Below are 25,706 nucleotides of genomic sequence, written 5' to 3' on the forward strand. Positions count from 1 at the left end.
CTTTAGCTTTTTATGAAAATATAAAAAGCTGAGTGAAACAATTATGCAGTTAACGTCATACAAAATACATTCTAGTTTTAAAATGTTGTCTAAGAACAAATCTTTCAGGCTGGTAATCGCCTCACTTCCAAACAAGGAGTTCCAATTGATATAATCTTCCAGAGGACAGCAGCCTCCCAGCAGTCCGTGTTTATTGGAATATTGCTCTCTGAACATGGGCACATTCAGGTTTGTTAAATATATCCTCTTCTGCTTCCGGAGTTAGCTGGATGTTATCTTTCACTGGAGACAGGGGCTTTTTATAAGAAACAAGCTTTTCAGAATCTCTGCAAAATATAACAAAGTAAATTTGGTGCTTTTAGGGTACTGAATATTAGAGAAGAAATAATCTACTTGGAAAAAAACCCCATAGATACATATAGGAACGGCTATCCCCTTTAGTAAAAGATCTGTCTCAATTCATTATGGAACACATTCAGGTTTTCTCTGAGTATTTCAATAAATTTAAAGTTTTACTACTTAGTGTCTCTTCTTACTTTTAAAATCACCCTTCAATATAGGTGCTGGGCCACTACTAGATATATACTAGCTAAGACAAAAAGACTCCAGTAAAGAAATTTTAATTCTTTCCTCTCAAGTCTAAGAACCAATATAAGTGAAATGAACTTTTGGTTGAATCTTATTTTTTTTACCTCCTGCCTTTTTTGCTGGAAGGAAGTTCTATGTCCATAAAAATTAATCCTATTATGATAGGACAGGTTATTCTGCCTCCTGACAACAAACATGAAACATCAGTCTTATTTTCTAAATGGCATCTAAGAATACTATTGTATCCTTAACTTTCTTCTAGCATCAGTTCACAGTATCTTCCATGCAAGAACTCCTGGAGGTTTTCAAGTCCCTTTTAGGGTGTTTGTAATACCAAAACTATTTTCATAATAACATTTAGACTTTATTTGGCTTCTCCACTGTGCTGACATTTGTATTGATGATGCTAAAGCAGAACTGGGGAGAGATGCCAGCAACTCTGTATGAATTAAGACAATAACAGGCATAAAGCCAGGTGTGGTGGTGCATGGCTGTAATCCCAGCACTTGAGAGGCTGAGGCAGGAAGATCACCTCAAGTTCAAGGCCAACCTGGGCTATGTAGTTTAGACCAGCCTGCCAACCTGAACTACACAGTGAGACCCTGTCTTAAAAAAAAAAAACGGGGAAAAAAAAGGGAAGCAGCACATATAAAACACTTGTGTTGTGTACCACAGTAGGTGGTTATCTAAAGTAAAAATGTGTGACATTATGGTCATTCAAATTTAGGGACTTGGTAAAGGACTTCTCTAAAATGAACAGAGATGGCCAGTTATTTCAAAAGAAGTAACTCACAGTACTTGTTATCAACGATATCATTCAAGCAAAACTTAGAATTTCAGAAAACTTGTACCTGCCACTTGATATTTTCCAATACTTGAGACTACTGATTATGATTTTTTTCCCTTATAAAATACAACTCATGACATAATGTTTCCACATCAAAGTAAAAGACCCATTGAAAATGCACTAGTGAGCCAGGTGTGGAGATGCATGCCTGAAAGGCTAAGGCAGGAGGGTCTAGGGAGCCTAGTATGAGCAACTTAGTGAGACCTGCCTCAAAATCAAAAAAATAAAATAAGAAAAACGACTGAGGATGCAGCCCTGGATTCCATTCCCAATACTTAGAGAACGAATGAAAGAAAGCAGAGCTTATTTTATTTTATTTTATTTTGGTACCGGGGAATCAAACTCGGGACCTAGTGCTTGCGAGGCAGGCACCAGAACCACTGAGCTAAATCCCCAGCCCCTAGGGCTTATTGAACTCTGGTATAATAGCAAAGAAGAAAATAAATAATTATCTAATGCATATCCGAAATATACTCTTTCCAAATGCAAATATGTGTGGGGCTATGTATCCTTCCTGTACTGTACTTTAGCCAAAATGACATGTCATAACAGATGAAATGCAGAAGGAGATATAATAATTCAGCTGAGTTCTATTAAGCCAAACAAAAACTTGTAGTGTGAAACATTGCCAATCTTCCTATTTTTTTTGTTTTGGAAAAGATAACCATTTTTCATAAAATTTTACAGTATTCATATGTAATGGGCCCATTATTATTTTAAAAATGGAAATTATTTAAATGTCGATTTTCATTTCTAAGATGGTGAGAAGTGCTGACAAATACAACTCACATAAACTCGAGTGTTTTCAGGCTTTCAGTAATTTTTAAGACTATAAAGGAACCTGAGCTGCTGCTGTATGAATTTAATCCTAAACTTTGCATAAAGGAAAATAAGAAACAATTGTCCAGTACTTACTTATTTACAAAGTGTTCCCTATCATACTAGCTCATCTGACTGTGACAATATTTCTATTAAATAAGGTTTAATCCTATGAGCCCATGCAAGTTAAAAAAAAAACTCATTAAATTTAACACTTTGCTCTATTAAGAAATGTAAGAAAGTAAAGTATTAAATTGATGCTGCTTTGCAGCTAGTTCTGAAGTCTAACAGAAGGAAGTTTGTGGTTAAAAAAATAGGTATATACAGGATCATTTTTTTTTTCCTAGTTTTTTGAAACAGGGTATTGCTGTGTGGTTCAGGCTGGCCTTGAACTTGTGGAGATCCTCCTGCTTCAGCCTCCTCAGGTGTGCACGATGACAGGTATGCACCACCTTGCCTGGCTAATACAATATCAATTTTACTTTTGAATCAGGGACCAAACTCAGGACCTTGCGCTTCTGAGGCAGGTGGCGGGACCAATGAGCTAAATCTCCAGCCCAATTTTTTTAAAACAATGTGTGCTGCCTACACTAGAAATCTGGCAAATTCGTTACATAAAATCAGCAATTCTCCCCATTCTGGATGTGATAATTTAGGGAAATACAATACAGCACTACTGCCTTTACCTGTCTAAAACTATTCTCATCACAATTCTAGGACATAAGAATGAAAGAAAGCTGAGATTTTTAACACCTAGAAAAGTAACAGGCTTCACAGGGGGACTCCAAAGCTAGACTGAGGATCAATGCTGAATCAGAAATTGATTCACATGAAACTAGAGACTGGAGTTGGGAGAAGGGAACAGGAATTACTGAAAAGAAGTCAGAGTAGGAACGAGGCAACTCACTTTTTAAAACCAAAATTTTTCCAGAGCTCATTGATTTTTATCTGTAAACCTGGCTTGTTCTCGGCATTGCGATGATTTCTCCTCTGGATGCTTGCTGGCTTCCTGCTCAGCCCACTGACTCTGGCAGGAACCAGAGCTTTGATCTTGGTGGCAGAAAGACAGTCCACAGAACTAGATTTACTTAGCCCAGGAACCTGAAGAGTAAACATCCACTTTAATAATACTCTATCAAAGCAACTATCTTTAGTTAACTTCAAAGTATTCTTTACACATTGGAACAGAAAAATAACCCATAAGCAACATACAAAAAGGTGTTATTTGGCTGGGGATTTAGCTCAGTGGTTTCGCCGCCTGCTACACAACTCAAGGACCTGAGTTTGATCCCCAGTACCAAAAAAAAAAAAAGTGTTACTTACAAATGTCTACTACAGAAATGATAATTATATTAACAGATAATACAAAAGAATAGAGAGCAAAGTGAGTCTCATTAACTCTCTGCCCCTCTTTCCAGAAGCAATGGCTGTTAGGTTTCCTGTGCATCCACTAAATCATCCACACACACACACAGGACACACAGAAAACTGGCAGCATTCTATACACTGTTATTTCCTTTTTCTTGCTTCCACTCAATGATACATCCGGAAGATTTTTCCACGTCACATGTAGAACTGAATTTTATTTTGAATAAGTTCCCTGTTCTTCCACGTAGCATAATTTACTTAAATTTCTATTTTTGTTTCTACTGAAGGGTTGATTTTTACTTTGTGGACAGTATAGAGCCAGTGAAATTTTGCTGTTTTTTAGAACAGTACAAATGAAGTATATAAAAAAGTTATAAAACTGATTAATCTAGCTAGGGTTGTAAAAGAATGGCAAAGTTTTAAAAATTGCCTTACTGTGGGACAATTTTGAGAAGGCTTTTTGGAAATACATACGAAAGCTTTAGAACATACATTCCTTGGGACCAGTAATATCACTCAATGGAATTCAGTTCTACATATTATTCAAGAATATGTACTCAAATATTTACTCACATCGGTAGCAATGCTGTTTGCAACAGCACAAATTCTTTAAAGTAATAAATTATATAAACCCATACGATGGCATATTACAGTGATTATAAATAATGATTATATAAGACATGGAAAAAGATCTTTATATTGCAAGAGGAAATAGGCTTCAGCTTAACATCTTGAATACCTACAGTTAAGCACAAATACTCTACTAGGAAGTTTGAAAGTAGACTTTTTTATAAACCAGAAAAGCAAATATTTTAATTTTGTATTTCTCTAATAAACATATACTACTTCTAAAATTAAAGAAAATTTTAATAAATGTTTTACCTTATTCCTTAGAAGTGTCTCTTTCCTTGAAAAATGAGATAAATGTTGCTTGGAGTTCTGATTACCTTGATTATGAAGTGACTTATTATTACAATCAGACTCCTAGATTGCCAAGATCAAAAATAAAGTAGAATTAGATTTTTTCACTGTGGAATTTTTATGACAACTAACCAATATTCAACAAAATGGAAAATAAGTAAAATGAAAACAATTGGTGTAAATACAATTTCAAGGAAAGAAAATATAAAAACATAGCCTATAATTAATAGAAGAAAATAAATGTCACACGCAAAGGATGATATTCACCAGTTTCACTGAAGATAGTAAGATGATTTAGCTGAAGTAAACTGTTTATATAAAATGTATTTTTGGGGCTGGGGACTTAGTTCTGTGGTTTCGCCATCTGCTGCGCGCAAGGACCCAAGTTTGATCCCCGGTACAAAAAAAAGTAATTTTGAAGGCTTTTCTAAACCATTTGCAGAGCCTGTCAAAATGTTGACTCAGAGAAAACCAGTCTCCTACTGTAACAGTTTTACCCCAACTCTGCTGACTGTTTTCATAAATTATGAGCTACAAAAAGCAGAACCAATGAAGCTCTAGTTCTCTCTGTTTTTTTATTTTTTTGGTACCGGGGATCGAACTCTGGACCTTGTGCTTTCGAGGCAGGCGGCAGAACCAGAGCTAAATCCCCTGCTAGTCCTCTCTTAATTGTGTCACATGTTCAACATTAAAGAGAAGAAAAGCACAATGAAGAAAATTCAGAAAATTTTACATTTTTCCACTTTTGCAAAAGGATGTAGAGATAATTTATTTATTATATAACCCTAATATTCCTTGTTCAGAATTGACAGTAGTGGTGATCCCATTGACTTACCATAAAGATTGTAAGACCCTACGTACTTTGACCTCCAATAGGGTCAGTGACCTCAAAACAAACAGAACCGGGCCTGGGATTTAGCTCAGTGGTTTCCTCGTCTGCTGAGCAAGTGCAAGGACCCCAGTTCGATCCCTGGTACCAAAAAACCAACCAACCAACCAAACAAACAAAAACCAAAAACCAGACAGAACCTATGGCTGTCGCCTTTCACAGTGAACTACCAATAGAAAGCCCCAGTATCGAAACATTTTCTCCAGGAGCATAGGAGGAAAACTGATACTAAAAATAAAGCCTCAAGACATTTTCACTTCCTGGAACATTTTCTAAATCCACGATAAGGTTAACATTCAATTGTTTGAGAATTAATAATCCTAAGAAGAACTTACTATTGGCTTACCAGAGCAATGAGTCAATGAATGGTTCCTAGATTAGTTTATATTTTGGGTGAGGGGGGTTCACATCTCTATGAGAGGTTAGTATAAAAGATGGTGAGCCAGAACAGAAGACAGAGTATGTCTTTTCTTGTGTTGTGCTGGCAGGACTGGCCCAGCCTGTGGGCTGGCAAAGCTTCTCAGGAAAACATGGCCAAAAGCTTGCAAAGTAAATGAAACATGAAGATGCATGCTGAGAAAAGAAACAGGTAAGCCAACACACTTAAACCATCCTCACAAACAGATGTATTTATGAACGATGTTCAAGAGATAGCGGCTGTGGTGGTACCCAGATATCATTAAGAGGAAATGCAGTATGGTGTACAAACAGGGGAAAAAAAAGACACTAACATGGAGAAGTTTATTTAAAGAAACAGAGTCTTCTAAACCAGTAAGAATAAGAAATACAAAGGGAAAAGAAAAGCCAAAATTTCAAAGGTAGCACAAATTTGGCTTGAGATGCTTCTAAAAATCTAGAAGATGCTACAGAAAGCCTCAGGGTTCAAATATATAAATTGATTTCAGCTTTCTCCAAATGAAAACAATTTATTTCCAAATGGTAGCTTGGCTTTTACTTCAGTTCGAATCCAATATAACTTGAAACCAATATAATTTTCTTTTTGATAAATACAAGCTGTACTGATTTATTAAGTGTTGTTCAATATTCAGGAGTATCAGACATTAAAATTTTGTCAAATATTACAGTGGTTACAATTCGTTCAACTTGGTAATATTTGGTAAAGATGGAACCGTGTTATATTGGTAAATTTGAGGTAATGGCATTATGCCGTTTTAAAATATGTCACTGGATCTTATAAGTAGTACTTATTTGGAGGTTTGTTTTTTTTTTTGTACCCGAGATCGAACTCAGGACCTTGCGCTTGTAAGGCAGGCACCGGAACCACTGAGCTAAATCCCCGGCCCTTATCTGGAGTTTTGATTTTAGTCAGATCAAAGCCAGAAGGGCCAGGGATTTAGCTCAGTGGCACTACATCTGCCTCAAAAGCACAAGGTCCCCAGTACCAAAAAAACCAAACAAATAAAACAAAACAAAAATTAAAGCCAGAAATAAAAAATCAAAGTCAGGATAAAAGATATAGAAGAAAAAAGTGGTTAGGCGGTATCCATCATTAAAAATATAATAACATAAAGTCATTTGTGTTAGTATTTTTTCATAAACTAAAGGTTAGCAGAAATAAAAATAAAAACGAAAATGCTTTTAAAGTTCTAAAACTTAAGGCAGACAACAATATATTAGTAGGGCCATTTCTTTATACAGTCTCATATCTGAATTCAAGGTTATACAATATTAAGGATTTACGCAGTAAATTTATAATCATTTTTCATTTCATAGGTTATCATTCTGTGTAGGTGCTAACTGTGCCACAACTCAAGTTCCTATCAATGGAACACATGGGGATTAAGGAAGTATAATCAGTTTAAATGTACAGGAGTTGAAAATACAAAAGATACAGAAAAGTCCTTCAAAATGAATAAAATGTTAACTTCCTACACAGTAGCACTTATAGTAAAATGTTAAGATAGCTGGTCATTTCCATCATGTAGGCAAAATTTCCTCAATTGCCTAACACCTTATTTTCTCTTACATGTAAACTGCAAACAAAGGCTTCCTGATTTGACTCACCTCTGAATCGGAATCCTTACTAGAAGGCTGAGAAAGTTCTGATGCATTTAAACTGTGTGGTGAGAATTCCATACTTTTCTGAGACTGTGAGGACAAATCCATTTCACGTAAGGGCTGAGCTTCATCACCTGACTCATCACTCTTTGACTGAGACATATCAGACATATTAGTGTCTTCAGGCAGAGAGGAAGGGGAACCGCTTTTTCTTTGGAACTGCTGTGACATTGTGCTTGGCTTTGGAGAGGTTCTCAGAGAGTTTGAAAACTCTCTGAGACTTCCAGACCAACTGAAGCAACTTCTTAGTGTCCCCAGAGTGGGTGGTGAAATGGTCCTTGTGAATGTGCCGGTCCTAACAAACTGAGGCTCTTCACCAGCAAACACAGTCACATCATCTGGACTCTCACCACTTGAATTATGTGCTGCCTGTGTATCTACCAGCTTCTTGCCTTCTAGGTCTGGGCAATCTGATTCACTGAGATCAGTCACTTTTTCTCTGACAGCTGTTTCACTTAGAGGCTGGCTGCTTGTCTGCTTTGACACACAGTCAGCGGAATCCAGGGAACTGGAAAAAAACCTAACAAAACCCAAGAAAAATGGATTATTGTATATACAGGATGTCAAAATGGAACAATCATCCAGCATCTTTAAACAGTCTCAAAATAGATTAATTTCATAAAGGCAATATAGATCTTGAAATACAATCAAAGTTTAAATTCTGACTATGATAAAATTCATTCAATTAGAAATTTGCTTATATAGTGAATTGTTAGACAAGACTTTCTAAAAATGGGTCGCCTATATATACACACATGTATTTGGAACTTCTTTAGTATGAAGTTCATTATATAGATGTTCTCTCCTCAAACCCTTTCAGCTCCCAAACAGAAAGAAAGCTCTTCGAGGGCAGGTACTGACCATGACTTTGTACCCTCCATAGTACCTAACATAGCAGCTTCACAGTAGTCAAATATATCAGCAGATATGGAAATATGGGACAGAAATAACAATTTTAACTATTGTCCCATATTTTACAGGAAGCAAAAGAAATTAGCCATTTATCCCATTGACTGATTTTTTTTGGTACTGGGGATCAAACTTGGGTCCTTGCACTTGCGCAGCAGGCGGTGAAACCACTGAGCTAAATCCCCAGCTCAGACTGTTTTTTTTGAAACAGGGTCTTCCTGTATAGTTCAGGCTGGCCTCAAACTCACTATGTAGCTCAGGCTGGCCTTGAACTCATCGTGATCTTCTTGCCTCAGCCTCAGTGCTGGGATTATGGGTGTGTGCCACCATGGGTGGGTGATAAATATTACTGAAGAGATTGCTTCAAAGAAACTTCTGGTTTAAAAAAGAAAATCCCAGAATACCTGATCAGGTAAATATGAAGTTTAAAGAGAATTTAGCTTCCTAGTAAGTACTGATTCAAATCTAAGAACAGATATTTATTAAATGTTGGGGAAACATTTAATACCCCAGATAAACTATGTGGGTACAGGCAGGAAGGGAAAGTCTTCATTAGGCTTTTTATCCAACAGAACACATAAGATCCTAAGATCTGATCACAAACTCACCTTTAAATTCACGGTAATTTCTACGACACCCAACTATTCTCCCATGTATCATTTCATGGGTAAAGAGAATACCCAGGGTTATAAAATTAATCAGCCAGAGAACAGAATTAAAGCCTAGAACCCCTTCCACCTCATGGCTGCTCTTTCCTAATAGCCTATGGTGTTACTTAACTGCTATTTTATTGCTAGACCTCAGGGATAAACTGAAATGTTTCTAGGATAAGCACTGATGTAATAAAAATAATTAAGGCTTAAAACAGGCTTCAAAAAACATAGGTCAGAGACAGTGTTTTGCATGTTAATATATCCTTTCAGTTGCAAGAGAGAGAGAGGGGTGGTAATGAATGCTTGCATGTATGTCAGTGATTGGACACTGTTGCTGTGTTTCATACACAGAGCACCTACTGACCTTCCCCAGGGCCTATGGATATACTTGTCGGGGATTTTATAAAGAAAGGCTAGGGAAGTTGAATGGCATGTGGAAGATCCTCAATTGATAAGATGACAATGAAAATTCAAATCCATGCCTGTCTGACTGTTCCCATCAATGGTGACTACTCTGTCCTATCGCCACACTGGGAAAATTTAACCTTTCAGAGCATCAAATTCTTAACTTGAGATCATGAGAATAACATTAACTCTATGCTACCTCATTGCACTTTTGTAAGGAATAAGAGAACATGTAAAAGAATTCTGAAAACTACTTTTAATAGTTAGCTATTATTAAATGTTGCTATATAGTTCAGGTCAGAAAATTATACATCAAAGACTTACTTCCAACTATTATTTCACAGGAAATTGATGGAGAAAATAATTCTTCCTCCAGGCATCTCTTAATGTCCACCTGAATAGTTTACTAGTGAAACATCCAAATAAGCTATATAAAGCAGCTAAGCACAACCTCAAACTTGGAGATTCCCTTAAGCTTCTTCAGTGACTACACGGTTAAGGCCTGTAGTGACACAGCATTATTCTTAGTCATCTCCAAAGAAGAGATTAACATTAAGCAGCAGAAAGGGCAAGCTCTATTCTCACTCAGGAGGAAAAGAAACCAAGTTCCAAAAATGCTTCCAAATGAAAAAGGTCAACTTTCTGGAATTTTTGGTTCAGCATATATATACCAATGTCCATCTTTCATGATGTATTTTTTCATTATTCCATGTTAATCAAGATCTCTATGAGGTGACTAGCAAAACAAGAATCAAAACAATCATTTAAGGGTATCATATTTTGCCTTGAGAAGACCCGATGAGAGAAGGGTTTCAAACATCACCTAAAGGGAGGCCAAAGGATTACCGGGGCTCATTCCTTCAGATCCACTTCCCAATGTGTGGCCTCATTTATTGAACATGAAAAACAAAAAGCAAAAAGTATTTATTCTAAGTCTTCCAGAAGAACAGAGATGCTGGCAAGTTTTCTTTAAGAGTTACTATATTGTGCCTCGTTAACTTCTCACATTTACATCTCCTCTTGCACACTGTGGTACCTATTGTGGTTTGAATATGTTACTCCAAACTCATCATTAGTGGCTTTATTAGAGGAGAGATCTGAGGTAGCATATGAGCTCTGCCTCACCACGTGAGGCCCTCTACCATCCCATGCTGCAGCAAGGCCCACACCACGTGCTGATGCTACGCCATGCTCTTGGACTTCCCAGGCTCTAGCACTATGAGCCAAATGAACATCTATTCTTTATACATTACTCAGCCTGTGGTATTCGGTTAAAGCAATGTAGTACCACCATTCAAAGCCAATAAAATAAGAACTATCCAATGTGCATTTATCATCTATTATCTGTCTTAGGCAGTTCTCTCAATGACCCTGAGTTGTTACAACTGTTAGCCTTGTGTTTTCTTTTTCTTTTCATTTTTGTAGGCTGGGAGGTAAATGAAGAGAGTAATACTCTATCCAGTAGTCTCCCCCAGCCTATTTCAATGTCCCAAAGTTTAATTAACAGAACAGGGAAGCTTCCTGAACTGAACTCAACACTTTGGAAAGCCCCATTTTAAAAAGAGGAAAGTGAAACACCCAGAAGGTAACTTGCTTAAGTCAAACATCTCATGAATGAACATGGTAAGATAAAAAAACCCAGTGGACTGACTCTGGGGTCTAAATTCCTAATCCCCAAGTTATACTAAAGTGAATCCCCAAGTCGTCATCATTTGCAGGGGTTATGGCAACAGCACAACTGATCTTTTGTGCTCCACCTTAGGCCCTCTCATACCCATTTCCTCTGGGTGTTAAGAATGATCTATCCAAAACAGGAATTGAATCACAGCTCTCCCTTGGTAAAAGCCCTTTACACGTTTTCTATCATCTTTGAAGAAGGCTATAGGCTGGGAGTTTGGCATATGTGACTTCCATGACCTGCTCTCCTAACTCCATCTGTCTTTGCCCAACTTGCATCACAGTAGCAGTGACAGCAATGATCTGCTGCAAGTAGTTGCCCCAGGCTCCATGCTGTTCCCCACCTCCATGCCTTTGCTCAACCTGCTTGACTGTACTGAGAGGAGACCTGGCTCCAGTCTTGGTCTGCTTTACCCTACCATTCATTTAAAGCTCATTAGCGACATTCAACACCCACCCCTTCCCTCTCACCCTTTCAACTGCTGTCGCAGAAGGAGATGCTGCCTTAGTGCCCTCAAAACACTGTACATGCCTTAATCACTATACTTACTGCACTAAATGGAAAAATTGCTCATGTACTGACTTTTCCAACTGGACTGCAAGTATTCCAAAAATAAAAACTATGTTTTTCTACCAAATAGTTTCTCTAGTGTGAGAAACTGAAAGTGTAAATAAGGACTAAAAGGTATAATAGATAATGTGAAATAGGAAAAGGGGCAAAGGGGAAGGGGAAGGGGAAGTGGGAGGGGTAGGGGAAAGGAAAGAAGGGAATGGAATTAATATGAGAAAATGAAAAAATGGAAACAAAGTCTTTGTAAATAGGGAGGGATGGAGGGGTTGAAGGAAGGGCAGGGGAAGGGGGAAAAAATAAGAACCAAGAGAGTATGCAAAGGTGCAAATTTCCAATGATGAATGTCATATTGTGCACCTAAAATGTACCAATAAAAGGATATACAAAAAAACCCCAACAAACCTGTTTTTCTTATTTTTGTAACCATAGCACCCAGCATGTATCAGGTTTGTACTATTACAATTCTTTAGTTATCTATATTTTATAATGCTTTTTTTTTTTTTTGGTACCGGGGATGGAACTCGGGTCCTTGCACTTGCGAGGCACGCGGCGGAACCACTGAGCTAAATCCCCAGGCGTAGTTACCTATATTTTAATATATTTCTGAAAATATTTTGTAAAATTGTATAAAGTCCTCCAAGAGATGAAAAAGGTAGAAACAACAAAAAAGAGGAAGGAAAATAACAGAATTTCCCAAAACAACAGAATTTCTGCACAGCAAAATGTGATGGCAGGGGCTATGAACCTCTTATTTAATTCTGTATGGAGAGATAACAAAACTAACAGAAGCTGGTGGCAACAGCAACACATTTAGGTCAGAACTAAGACAATACAGAAACTCCTCAGTTTACAAAGAGCTCATGTCCTGATAAAACCAACAAAAACTGAAAATACTGTTGATTTTAAAGGTGCATTTAATATATCTAACCTATCAAACATCCTGACTTAGCAACATAGTAGGGTGTAGAGGATCAGTTGTTTCCTCTCATGATCCTGAGGCTAACTGGGAGCTATGGCTCACTGCCTCTGCCAGGTATCCTGAGAGAGGAGGGCACTAAAACTCACAATCCAGGAAAAGAAATGAATTCCGAATTCAAAGTACAGTTCTAATTGAATGTGTATCACTTTTACACCATCATAGAGTCCCAAAATCCTAAATCAAACTATGATATGCTGGGAACTGTCTGCATAAGATATAACTGTAATTAGGCCAAAACAGGTCCTACCTTTGGAGTCAATGTTAATTCCAGACAAAATAAATACCAATACAGTACATAATACAACAGACAAACCAACATTCTGAAGATGTAACTATACCTGCTTCTGGTCCCTGGAACTACAACTGCACCACTCTCTTCGTTCTTTCTCTGTAAAAATGTTGCAAATTTATTTCTTGTCCTAGGTGGTGTATTTAAGCTTTCTGTGTGAATAGTTCCATTTCTCAGATCAGGCACAAACATTTCAGAAGAGTTCAATGATTTATTATTTTCACAGCCATTTTTCTTGGTCTTCTTTGCAAATGAAAAGTACTGATTCAACAGATCATCTTCTGATAGCTCTTCTAAATAAAAACAAAATTACCAGTAAATCTTTGTTTTACCTATAGTTGGGGATCTGCCTTTGATTTCAAACTATATTCCACTCTTAAAGGCAAAGATTTACTTAATTTTAACTGTGCCTCACAAAAGGAAATGTAAAGATGATTCAAAAATAATTTCCCTAGCCATTTTAAAATTTCACAAATTGCCAGGCATGGTGGAACATGCCTGTAATGCCAGTACTTGGGAGGCTGAGGCAGGAGGAAAGTTACATGTTGGAGGCCAGCCTGGGCTATATAGTGAGTTCAAGGCCTGCCTGCACTACATGGTGAGACCCTATCTCAAAAAATAAGAAAGAAGAAAACATTCACAAATTAAGATTTAATGTCAATTATAGGAGTAATTTATCTATTACATATACGTGTTCTGGTTGTTGAACCAGACACCATGTAACCATGTAGCTGAAAGTAATTCGAATGTCCTAGCTCTGATCCTCACACTAGACTAACTTCATCTTGTTTGAAGGTTTAGTCCAGCTCTTTAGGAGAATCCCATTAATTAAGCTTTTATTTTGAATGCAGAAAGAACCCTCAGTGTCTCTCATACTATCCTAGTGGACAGTGTAAAGCAATACCTATTGTATACTAGTAATGCGGATTTGCAACAAGTTGTACAGCCCAAGAGACTATTGTTGATTGTTGTTTTGAAAAGAAGCCTGTCTCATGTGCTCTCGATTTCTGTACTTGCTCTAATTAAATTATACATGATGCAGCCAAACCTACTGTAACCAAAACTTTGAGACATAGGGTGTCATATTTATCTGATTTCCAAATGACTTATATTAGAAATTAATACAAAGATTCAAAAAAGAAATGTACTGGTACTCAGCAGCAATTAGCAGAGTATGATTAGAAATGCACCAAACACCAGCAAAAAACCAAGAATGCTAACACAGTAAAAGCTAAAGCAATCTTAGTTTGCAATAGTAAAGCACCATCCTAGATGAGGGACTGAAGGTGTGCCACACTGTGAATATTTACTGCATCTTATGGTAAACGGACTTCACTTTAAGAATCATACAGACTCACTCTAAGAATCACACAATTACTAAAAAATGGTATTATATCCAAAGGACTACCTCAACGGATGAGGGACTTGTTAGCTGGGGGAGAAATTTAGAAGGGTTACAACTACTACCCCTAAGTATCTGAAAGGCTGCCATAAGAAATATGGACTAGCTCCAGTATTTCTGGCTTGTGGGCCTGTATGTGTATACACACATGCATACCTTGGTGACTCTACATGGCTAGGTGCTGGTCATATGGAAGCAAACTTAGTTTGACAAAGGAAACTTACCGGTAATGAGTCATCTACATAAAATGAACTATCTGGATGGTAGTGGGAGAAAAGTAAGGAACTAATATGTATAGTATACTTGCTATGTACAAGGTGCTTTTATATGCTATCTTACACAACACACATAAAAACTTGTGAAATAGGAACATCAACCCCATTTCATATGAATAAACAAAGGTTCAGACATATTTTCATGAAAAAGATTCTGGTTCATAAGGAATTAGAACATTTTGGCCAAATCTGTATCTGGTTAAAAAAATAAAAGTATGAATTCAAATTTTACAAAGGGCTTTGCTTTATTTTTGCTGCTAATATTTCATTCATTGATGTAGTTATCCGAGGGAAGAAAATAAAAGAAAAAGGAGACAATAATTAATTATTGTACTTCTAAGACAAGAAAACTCCACTTCTTAAAGCCTGGTGCTCAGTTCTCAGTAGTTCTGTTCAGTGTTTTACTGGAGGTTCTAACAACAAAAAGATAAAAAAGGGGCTTACTGGAAAAGGAGAGGCAAAGATGCCTTTACTTATAAGTACTGTGATCTACGTAGAAAATCCTAGAGTCTTTAAAAGAGATACTAAAACTAATGTAGTTTTATATAAAATTAACACAAAAATCAATTGTATTTCTATAAACCAGTAATGAACTAGAAATAGAAATAAACGACAGTAGAAAAGCAACCCTAAATATAACGATGAATTTGGTAACTGATGGGCAAGATCTGTCCACTGAAAATGAGAGCATTAAAGGTTTAAACATCAGAAAACTCAGTATTAAGAAGCTAAATCTCTCCAAATTGATCTATAGATTCAATTAAAAAATCCCCATAACCTTTTTTTGTTTTTAAAGAAACTGATAAGCTAATTCTTACACTTAAATGGAAATAGGAAGAACATAGACTAGGCAAATAACTTTTCAAGAGAAGAACTCAGCAGACTTACACTGATTTCAAGGTGTACTATAAAGCTAAAGTAGAGTAAGAGTTCATGAAAGACTCACATATAGTCAACCGATTTTGCCCAACTGTATAAAGGCAATTAAATGGGGAGAGGAAAACTTACAACAATTGGGATTGGAACAACCAAACCAATGTATAAGGAATCTTGATCCTTATCTCACATCATGTAAAAAAAATTAAAATGACCACAGATCTAAATCTAAGAGCTAAAACCATAAACAGGAAAAAATATTTAAGACCTTGCTAAACTCTTAAGTATGACCAATACTTGCTGGTATCTTGCCAAAATGAAATACATACCACTTCTTGGTCTTTTCACCAAGGATGACTTCCTTGGAAGATTTAACCCTTTAGTACTAATCACTTGTTTCATGCCCACCGTACTTGGCTTTTCTTCCAACCGTGTAACATCTGAAACAATATTCATTTCAAGTGTAGGGCGATAATTCCTATGCCAAATGCTGTTAACAGCAGGTGACTTTTGACATGCTTTGTCATCCCAACTATGACTTCTTAGGAGGGAAGGCTAAAAAGGGAAAAGGAAAAAGGTTACTTGAAAGAGGAAAATAATTGATTCATTTCCCTTTATATGAATATGAATCACTATATGTTAAATTACCCTTAAATACCTGTCCTTTATGGGCCAGGGGTTTAGCTCAATGGTTCCACTGCCTACCTCGCAAGTGCAAGGTCCCATGTTTGATCCTCAATACCAAAAAAAAAAAAAAAAAAATCTGTCCTTCAATATTTTCTACTTTGCTAGTTTTATCTTCCCAAATAAATGTACCTTGTGTTCCTTACGTGTGTTTCTTCTCTAAGAAGAGTCAAGCCACCTGGTTGGCTCATTTCCAAGAAAAAAAAAAGATTCCCAAGATGAACAGTGCAAAAATAAGTTTGGAACTGAAGAAATGTGGGCAGGAAAAAAGCATCTTTGAAATGTATTGTTTCAATATTAATTAGTTAAAAAATCACCTGGCAATTTGCCTTCAAATAGTCATTTAAATATCTTAAAAAATTCACCTGGCAGTTAAATTATATATTTAAGGTACTCTCAAGTATCTCTAAAAATTGGAAATTGGATGAATTCAAATCAAAACATTCTAGGCTATAAAATACTGGTTTCTATTAGACCCAGACCTGGTACCATCTTTAAAACACAATATGTACTGAAAAACAGAGAGCTATTTTGGTCTCACTGAGTACAAAACTTTCTCAGAACACATGAAGAAAACAGAATAGGATTCAAAGGCACATAGCAGGGCTGTTCATTAGATATTTGCTAAATAATGAATAAGTAAAAATAGAGCTTGTGCTTTCAAGGGTAATGTTTCTAGGTTTGGGTTTTGAACTATGTCCTGTATCAAAGATGCTGAATAGGGTGAGATGAGAAAAAAAGGCATCATATGCTTGGTACATTCATATGAAATGCTCAAGACTGAAGGTTTGATAGTATGTAATGTCATTTCTTTAATGTTACCATAGCTGTGTCTGGATTGTAGTCATCAATCTGTTCAAAAGTATTTATATCTTTATTTCCAAGTGCTATTTGAAGAGCTATAGAGTCATCAATGTATCTAGGTTTATAAGATTAAGGAAAAATGTCTTTATTTATTTATTTTTTGGTACTAGGGATAGAACTAGGGACCTTGTGCTTGCGAGGCAGGTGGCGGAACCACTGAGCTAAATTCCTGGCCCCAAAAATATCTTTATTAACAACCAATCAAATGATGCTGTTCTAAGATCAGAAAACACTGTCTATTGTCATCAATTCTTCTTGAAGGTTTATGACTTAAATGGATCCTACTTCCTTTCCACATCACTGTTACTGAATCACAGGCATAGTCTGCTGGTCTCTACTTGTCCCTGCAGGAGTTGGTCATCCTGCAAAGCCCTGCATCACCATTTACCCTCCCTCTCAAGGGACACTGGAGAAAAAGTCTTGGCTATGACCTAAATAGCAGGGTCTTGCACCAGCTTGAGTGCTAGTGGCCAGTGGCCATGGGAAGGGCATCCTCTCATGGTGCATTCCCACGTCCAGAAAGGCCCTACTGCTAAGCTGAGCCACAAGGACTTCTCACAAATGCTACTTTTGGAATGTGTATCACAAGCAACTGACCCGGTGCCTGTTCCTGTTGGGTCAATCCAAGTAATTACATGCTACAGCAGATGACCCTCAGGCTTACAAAAATAGACTTGTTTGAAATTTTTGGGAATTAAAATGAACAAAAAGGATACTGTCCAGCATAGGTTAGTGTTTCAGGATCAATGTCATCTTCATAGGCATTCAGGGGGACAAGTTTCCTTTTGATGGGATCAAAAACTAGTTGATAAAGAAAAGTATTGTTGGCTCGAATGAATCCTTTGATGTAATCCTCCGGCACTGTTATATTCATCTTGAGATAATGCCCGATTTTCTTGATAACCTAAAAATGGATGCAAAAATTTTTATCTGCAACTAAAGAAGAGGGAATTAAACAATAGAATTCCTAAAACAGACTGATTTACATTAGAAGAGGAAGAAAGAGGACTGAAATATTAATTACTTTCATCTAGATTAAAAAACTGTAGTAGCAAACACAACCTTGTCAGATCACTTAAGATTCTAATTCTCATAACTAATATTTTCTTGGTTTTTCTATTATTAACCCAATTCAGTTATACATCAAATTTATGTTCCTAGGCATAACTTCAAGATGTTATTCTCAAAGTTCATTTTATCCAGAAAACAAAAAACAACATGAAACTTGAGAAGAACTCAAATATTCTTAGATCATATTTGTAAAATTAAATCCACATTCTAACTTCTGCTGGCCATGGATACTAAAGGTATCTTAAATATTACAGTTATGTACTACATAATGATGCTTCTGTCAACAACAGACTGCATATACAAATGTAGTGACTTAAGATTATATCACTCAGTGACATCATAACCGTCTTAGCTTGTCTAAATATACCCAACCAGGTCTGCACAATGACAAAATTGCCTAAGGACACATTTCTTAGAAATGGTCCTCATTATTAAGCAATGGATGACTGCTTTTTTAAGCTCACAGATGAAAAGACCTATGATGAAAATCACGGAGTCACAGGCTAGCTAGGGATGTTTCTCTAATCCCAGAGAAGACATCATCTTCCAACCCAGGGATCTTTCCACAGTATCACACCACTTGCATCCTGAGAACTCACTTTGTACTCCTGGAAAATGGGATTTCTACTCTGCAAACTCCAAGGAGGGACCGGGGATTTAGCTCAGTGGTTCTGTCGCCTGCCTTGCAAGCTCAAGGTCCCGAGTTCAATCCCCAGTACCAAAAAAATAAAACAAACAAAAAAACCAAACCTCCAAGGGTTTCAGAGAACTGTCCAAATGAGCTTCTTTAATGTGGGTTTATTTTATGTTTTACTTTTTTTGTGGAGCTGGTGATGGAACCCAGGGCCTTGTGCGTGCAGGTAGGTGTTCTTCCACTGAGCTACACCCCCAGCTCCAATGTAGGTTTATTAAGGTACAGGCATCAGAGAAATACAGTAATGATGTTCAGTGTCTTAGTTTCTCAGAGAATACCTGCTACTGGTTACTGAATGAAGATGTATGTGAATACAGCTCTTTCATCAAGCCATGTTAAGAAATTTGCATAAATGTACAGTTCTTCTCTCTTGGCTTTTATGTTTTGAAAATGTGGTTATTTTTCCTAACACAGTAACATGTAATGAGTTAAGTTCAATTCAATTACTAAATATTTAAATTTTTGTTTTAATTTCTACTTTTGTAAACACCAGTAGTTATAGCCCACACAAACAAAAATTACTATTGAAGAGCTTTTAAGGGTGTGCAGGATGAGGCAGGAGGATTAAGCCTAGCCTGGGGAACTTAGTGACCCTGACTCAAAAAAGGTGCTGGGGATGTAGATCAAATCGAAGGCTCTGTGTCCAATCGCAGTACTGGGGAGAAAAAGAGTATAGAGATCCCTATCCTTAGACCAAAAAATTTGAGAATACTACTACAGAGTAATAGTAGGACAGCAGTCAAAGGATGGAGTTTTACCATTAATTCTATCCCAGATATTTTGCCCTTAAGTCTAGTAAAAATTGCTACTAATTTGTCAATTGCCAAAAATATGGCTCTTCGGATGTCTTAGTTGCTGAAAACGAAGTTCTAGTGTCTTAGTTATTTAACAAAAGAACATTTAAAATCCATATTCTGAGTAGTTTATTATTTAAAACGTTTCAGAAATTGAATGTGGCATTTGGTAAGTCACTCTTACCTTTTCAATATCTGGATTATTGGCCAGTCTCAGCACTTTACATGCCTTTGCTAATCCAATCCCACGCAGTGATGAGAGATAGTCACAGCCAGAAAGAATACACATATAACGGAACTTCTCTTCTGTGAATACATCCCCAAGCTGTCTGCACATTCCTAGCCGAGACTGATCAATTTCTAGTCCATTTCCAAACTGGTCCATTTTTAAAATTACCTTCAAAAGGAGTAGAAATTTTTAATACTTAGTAGGATCACTCTGATTCAACATTATTTAATGCATCACAATAATTCTAAGAAATCTTTGTTCTTCACTGTATGACATTGAGATATAGGAGAGATAGAATGGCTGGATCTGACTATTAAATTTGCAAATAAATTAAATGGAAGCATAGGACAGAAGTAGACAAGGTACAGAGCCAGGACTCCATTGGACTGGCAATAAATAAACACTTAACTTGACCTCTCTACTTCTACCTTTGTCACAGGGCTGTCATGATGATCAAATAATAATGTATACAAAGAGCATTTCCTCTTACCTCCTTCTTTTACATTTTGAAGTAATCAATCTTTTCTTATTATTAAAGTAATATATATTTGTTATAGGAACTTTGGGATACACAGAATTCCAGAAGAAAAAGAAATTGTCCATAATTTCTCATTTATCACTGTTACCTGGGATTAACCTTTCAATATAGAATCCTCTAGTCATCTATGAATGATATAGACAATATAAATATCGCTATTAACAAAAATTAGATTAGCCTACAGTTTTGTATCTTAATTTTCCCCCTTAATATATCATGATCAAGGGCTGGGGATTTAGCTCAGTGGTTTCGCCACCTGCTGCGCAAGTGCAAGTTGATCCCTGAGTTTGATCCCTGGTACCAAAAAAAATATATTATGATCAAGTTTTCCATATAATTCTAAATAACTGAATAACACCCTCTTAGTAGACATGCTAGTTAATTTACCTAATTACCTAGTTGAAAAATGTAAGGTATATGGTATCTTTATCAAGAAGTAAAATTGGTAAGTCTACACTCTACTAAAGAATTTACAGGCTGGGGGTGTAGTTCAGTGGCAGAGAGCTTGTTAACAAACGGGCTTGATTTCCAGGACGCTCCTGCCCCACTAATTTGGATAGAACAACAAAACTAATCTTAAAGGCTTACTCTGAACGTGTCCAGATTGCACAAACATTATGAGCAAAACCTTTCATTTTAAATAATTATAAACATTATAAAAATTGGATATACTATATTATAGATGAAGACTGGAGATAGAAAATAAAGTAATTATTCCTGGAAAGAAAAAACTTCAGCTCTTCGATTTACACTACTTCTGTCAACATAGTAGTATGTAGTAGTTGCAGCTAAATACCTTCTTACAGCCAAAAGCTAGGAGATCAGAGTCCTCTGTGATTATAGCTTGTACAATACCAGCTTTGTTAAGATAGGCCAACTGCGCATCAGCTTCATAGGGAGCGACGAGGCAGTCTACCCCCAGAGTGCGGGCTGCCTGTGAGACAGATCACAGTGAGTGTCCAGTATGGCATCTAGAAAGTACTAAGCAACTTCCGGCTCAAACCCATTTTATTATTAGCCTCAATTTGCATATGCTAGTATTACTTAAAGAAATCAATTCCTTCGAAGTAGTTTTTCCACTTTTAGTTCTAGTATATTTTACACTAGGTACATAGTCACTAAGAAATCTTAAAACATCAGTTTATAAGTTGGGATAAGAGAAATATTGCTATATATTCAGAAGGTGGGAAAAAGCCTACAAGATACAAAATTATTTCAAATTAGAATGCTTCCATTTTAAGAATGGCTATGTTCCAAAAGTATACAAATTATATTTATTTACAGTTTTGCATATAATTTCCCCATTAAAAAAAACATGTCCCATTAAGCTACAAATGTCTATTAATACTGTGTTGATAAAATTCTAGATTCTACTCACCACATTTAAATGAATCCACTAAGAAAAGTACTTTACAATAACTGCCAAAAATAACAGTTCCCCATCCCAGGTAGCTGGTACACAAACTTCCTTGTTCTAAATCATGGGTCACAGCTTCCAATGCCCAAGAAGTTTGGGGAAGTTAAGAAATGGGGATAGAGGCATCAAGATCCACTGTACCATGTATAATATGCTATTTTTCTTTCTTTCTTTTTTGCCTAGGAAGTGTCCTACACTCATTCTTTGGCACTGATATTTGTGCCCGATCAGTTTCTTATCTACTACCCACAAAGGAATTCTCTCTTCCTGTGGCTATAGTGTACACATTCCTCTATCTTTTTTTTCCCCCCTGGTATGGGGGATCAAACTCAGACCTTGCTCTTGCCAGACAGGCTGGTGCTGCTAAGCTACATCCCTGGCACTATACACTTCCTTTACATATCACACACTCAGGGTAAGTGCTGAAGGCTATAGGAAGGTGGGGTGAGAATGAACAACCCAGGAATCTGTCCCTTCCAGCTCCATGGAACATGCCATAAATTTATTTAAAGCATTTACCTCAACCTCACTTGTCTCAGGGTTTCTCCCTTGGAAACTGCTGGATTCCTTTCCTCTAAGAGCATTGTTACCTTCTTCTCTGACATCCAACCTTTACTTGAGATCAGGCCTAGAATAATTATCCTCCCTTTTCTTCCCCTCCCATTAATAAGCAACTTAGAGTTAAATGAACTTAGCCATTTATTCTCTTCATATTTGCTTACTTTAATAACTTTGTGGGCCATAGCATGTGTGATATTGATAGAACGAGTAAAACATTCTCGGGCTTCTGAGACTTTCCCCTCACGAAGAAGCTGCTTTCCCTTAAGAAGATTGGATTGTCGCCTTCTGTAAGGGAAGAATATTTTAAAAATATGAAAACATATTTACATGGTTGAGTCAAAAAATTATTTAAAAAATATAATTCTACCAATTTTGCTAGAATGAAAGTTTGACTTATTTGAAAGTACACAGCGAGTCCTGTTAACCCAGATCCTTTGGGCTTCTTCTAGGTACAAAGAATGAAAGATTTATAACACATTCACATATACATGAGCACATACATAATTACTGTCAGACGCTTCCATAGCAGTGCTTTGTGTCAAAAGAAAATCCAGCAACTAAGCTAAGAAAATCCAGCAACTAGATTTTTATAGAAAAGTGATAATAATCTAACACAAGATTAAAGAAATCTTTCATATACTAATCTATAAAACAAGCTTCAAAAATTAAGATTTGAAAATTTTGGTATCATTGACATATAGCATCTGATCTTAGCACAATTTTAGAAATTAAGCAGAGGCAACTTACTCTCTTCTAGACCTCTCTACTTCCTTTTTAGAAGGTAAAGTACATCCATCAAATATAAGAATAGGCTTGATGCCATGAGACAGCAGCATATTTACAAATTTCATACAAAATCCTACATACCTAAGGGAAAAAAAAAAAAAAAACCACATTTAAGCACTTTGCATCTCTTAAGGTAGTATTTTTGCTCTCTTTAATACCAAATGAAACAATTTTGAAGATGATTTTTTGTTTCCATAGGAAATAGAAACTTTAACTTAGACTTGGGCTTAAATCCTGCCTTGGATAATTTTGGGCCTTGTGATAGTTGGTAAGCTACTTCTCCCTCCAAGTTTTGGTTTCCTTTGCTATTCTTTCTGGATTTGACATTTTGTTTCAAATCTCACTTTTATCTCTATTTTAAGAAAGCTTTGAAAATACTATATTATTATATTATATATATTATATATAGTGTTTCAAAAAGATTTTGAAACATTTCAAATCTATTGAAAAACTGAAAGAATACAATAAATATTTGATTTCTCCAACAATACCATACCACACCAAGAAACTGAACAGTGACTCAATATTATCTGATAGTCTACATTAAAATTTGTCCAGTATTCCCAATAATGTTTCTTATAACCAGTGATGTTGTAACCAATATTTAATAACCGGTTCTAGCAATAGGGGAGCCTGATGTCTATGAAGCGAATATTCTACAGTGGTGGATAAGCTACTGATGTGGGTGGAGTCAATGCATACTGAGCTGGAAAGAGGCAATGTGTGGTGAGCTAGGATGAGCTAGCTCTAGCACACCACTGCTACTTAGGTTTTTAAAACTCAGTATCCAATCAAGGATCATGTACTGCATTTAGTTTTTTATTCTGACAAGTCAATTAACAAAAGCAATTGAATTTTCATAAAGAAAAAAAAAACTTAGGTCAAAGATAGGAATAGAAAAACATAATCTTAAAAGATAGCCTTCTAAATCAAATGTAGTCATCCTAAAGACTCACTTTACCCTATTTGTCTGATTTTTGTAGACCAATGATGATGGACCTGTTTTGGTACAAAATAATGATTGGGACCTGCTGATTAAGAAATCTCAAGCAAAAATTATGAGAAGGCAAATAAGAAACTGTAATTAGTTTTACTGCATTTAATTAATTTTTTCCTTCCCAGTACTGGGGCTCGAACTCAGGACCTTGTGCTTGCCAGGCTGGCACGGCGTCACTGAGCTACATCCTCACCCCTACTGTAATTAATTTTAGAGATCTTTTTTCTTAACTAGATGATGCAATCATACCTAGTGCTTTCATTTTATATATTTCAAGACATCTTTCCAAGTTAGCACACATAGAACTATCTCAATATTTATGATGGCCATAAAGGATTATCATAAGCTTATCCAAACTTTCTGAGGTGGTGACCTTTTCTGACAATACCTCTATCCAAAGGTGAACGAGAGGAAAAAATCAATTATATGAAATGTGAGTTCTTAATAGCTAGAGGAAAGTTAAAATACTTAGCAGATACTTTCTTGAAAGTCCTAAAACATGTTAGTTCAGTTTACATTTGCCATGCACTTAACAGGATTTCATCTTTCATTTTTCTAATAGAGGATATTGCCTGTATTTTGAACAACGCTTCCAATTAAAAAATTAAAATCAAGTTTTCTAAAAAATTAAAGTTTTTCTCCCCAGATAAACTATTCAGAGAAACACTGAAAATAGCAATGAAAAACTTATAGTCCTGGGCCGGGGATTTAACTCAGTGGTTTCGCCGCCGGCTGCGCAAGCGCAAGGACCCGAGTTGATCCCCGGTACCAAAAAAAAAAAACAAATTATAGCCCTTAATTACAACAACTGCAACTGTTTAAATTGCTGATGGAAAAATAAGCGCTTTCAAAAAATGATCTCTTGGATAGTGAATATAGCTAATTGGTAAAGTGTGTACTTCGCATGCGAGCGCATGCAAGCGCATGTTTCTTTAGATCTCACGTGTATTGTTTTTATAGGTAACTTTTGGTTGCATTAACTTGATAGGCTCAAAAGTACCAAACAATCAGCATTCAACACCATTTACCATTGTGCCTTATCCTTCAGTAAGTCATATTAAGATCTGTGAGCTTTTCCTCCAGGAGATAAATTATATATTGCGAACAAATAACAAAAAAAGAGGGAAAAACTCAACATGGGCCAAATCCTTTCCTGTTTAGAAATTATACTTGCTTCGTTTTTTAGTATTTCTATTTAAGAAACAGAAGACATCAGCCTACTGAACCTGCCACAAATGAGGTCAGAGTTGGGACTGGAGGTCAACATGGGTCACCACTTTTGGCTACAAATGAAATAAAAAGAAGTCAGAATATCTTGTCCCTTTGCCTCACTTTGTTAACAGAGATAGCAGTATGTTTTCTGTAGCCAAGAGTATAAAAGAAGTAAGCCATCCTTGATTTGGCAAAATTCTAAAACACATTCTCATTTCTTAACAAATTCTGACACTGAGTGAAAATAATCTTTCTGAAAAAAAAAGGCACTCTTAAGTCTCATTCTTAATTGTAAAAGAATTAACATCACAT

At 36.3% G+C, this 25,706-nt stretch overlaps 1 protein-coding gene and 1 non-coding gene across 3 annotated transcripts in view; both read right to left on the bottom strand.

Annotated features, from left to right (window-relative positions):
• The window catches only part of Exo1 (exonuclease 1), a 27,870-nt gene continuing 2,164 nt past the window's right edge, over positions 1–25,706 (bottom strand). The window contains exons 4-15 of one of the 2 annotated variants that reach the window (XM_087194303.1): positions 23,147–23,266; positions 22,561–22,684; positions 21,218–21,355; positions 19,839–20,051; positions 17,812–17,999; positions 17,054–17,150; positions 15,877–16,102; positions 13,044–13,287; positions 7,458–8,031; positions 4,505–4,606; positions 3,162–3,355; positions 1–326 (exon numbers count right to left, since the gene is read on the bottom strand). In XM_087194303.1, the coding sequence (XP_087050429.1) occupies positions 191–326; positions 3,162–3,355; positions 4,505–4,606; positions 7,458–8,031; positions 13,044–13,287; positions 15,877–16,102; positions 17,054–17,150; positions 17,812–17,999; positions 19,839–20,051; positions 21,218–21,355; positions 22,561–22,684; positions 23,147–23,266 (2,356 nt within the window). In that variant the 3' untranslated portion in view covers positions 1–190. The remainder of the gene's footprint in view (positions 327–3,161; positions 3,356–4,504; positions 4,607–7,457; positions 8,032–13,043; positions 13,288–15,876; positions 16,103–17,053; positions 17,151–17,811; positions 18,000–19,838; positions 20,052–21,217; positions 21,356–22,560; positions 22,685–23,146; positions 23,267–25,706) is intronic. The other variant, XM_087194304.1, reaches the window with a different exon arrangement.
• On the bottom strand, positions 10,896–11,024 carry LOC147823077 (small nucleolar RNA SNORA36 family). The gene has a single exon (XR_015444596.1). It is a non-coding gene; the product is annotated as a small nucleolar RNA SNORA36 family (small nucleolar RNA).

This window comes from Heterocephalus glaber, unplaced genomic scaffold, assembly GCF_053883595.1.
Source record: "Heterocephalus glaber isolate CG9 unplaced genomic scaffold, H.glaber_assembly_v1.0 deba00001600, whole genome shotgun sequence".
Taxonomy (NCBI): Eukaryota; Metazoa; Chordata; class Mammalia; order Rodentia; family Bathyergidae; genus Heterocephalus; species Heterocephalus glaber.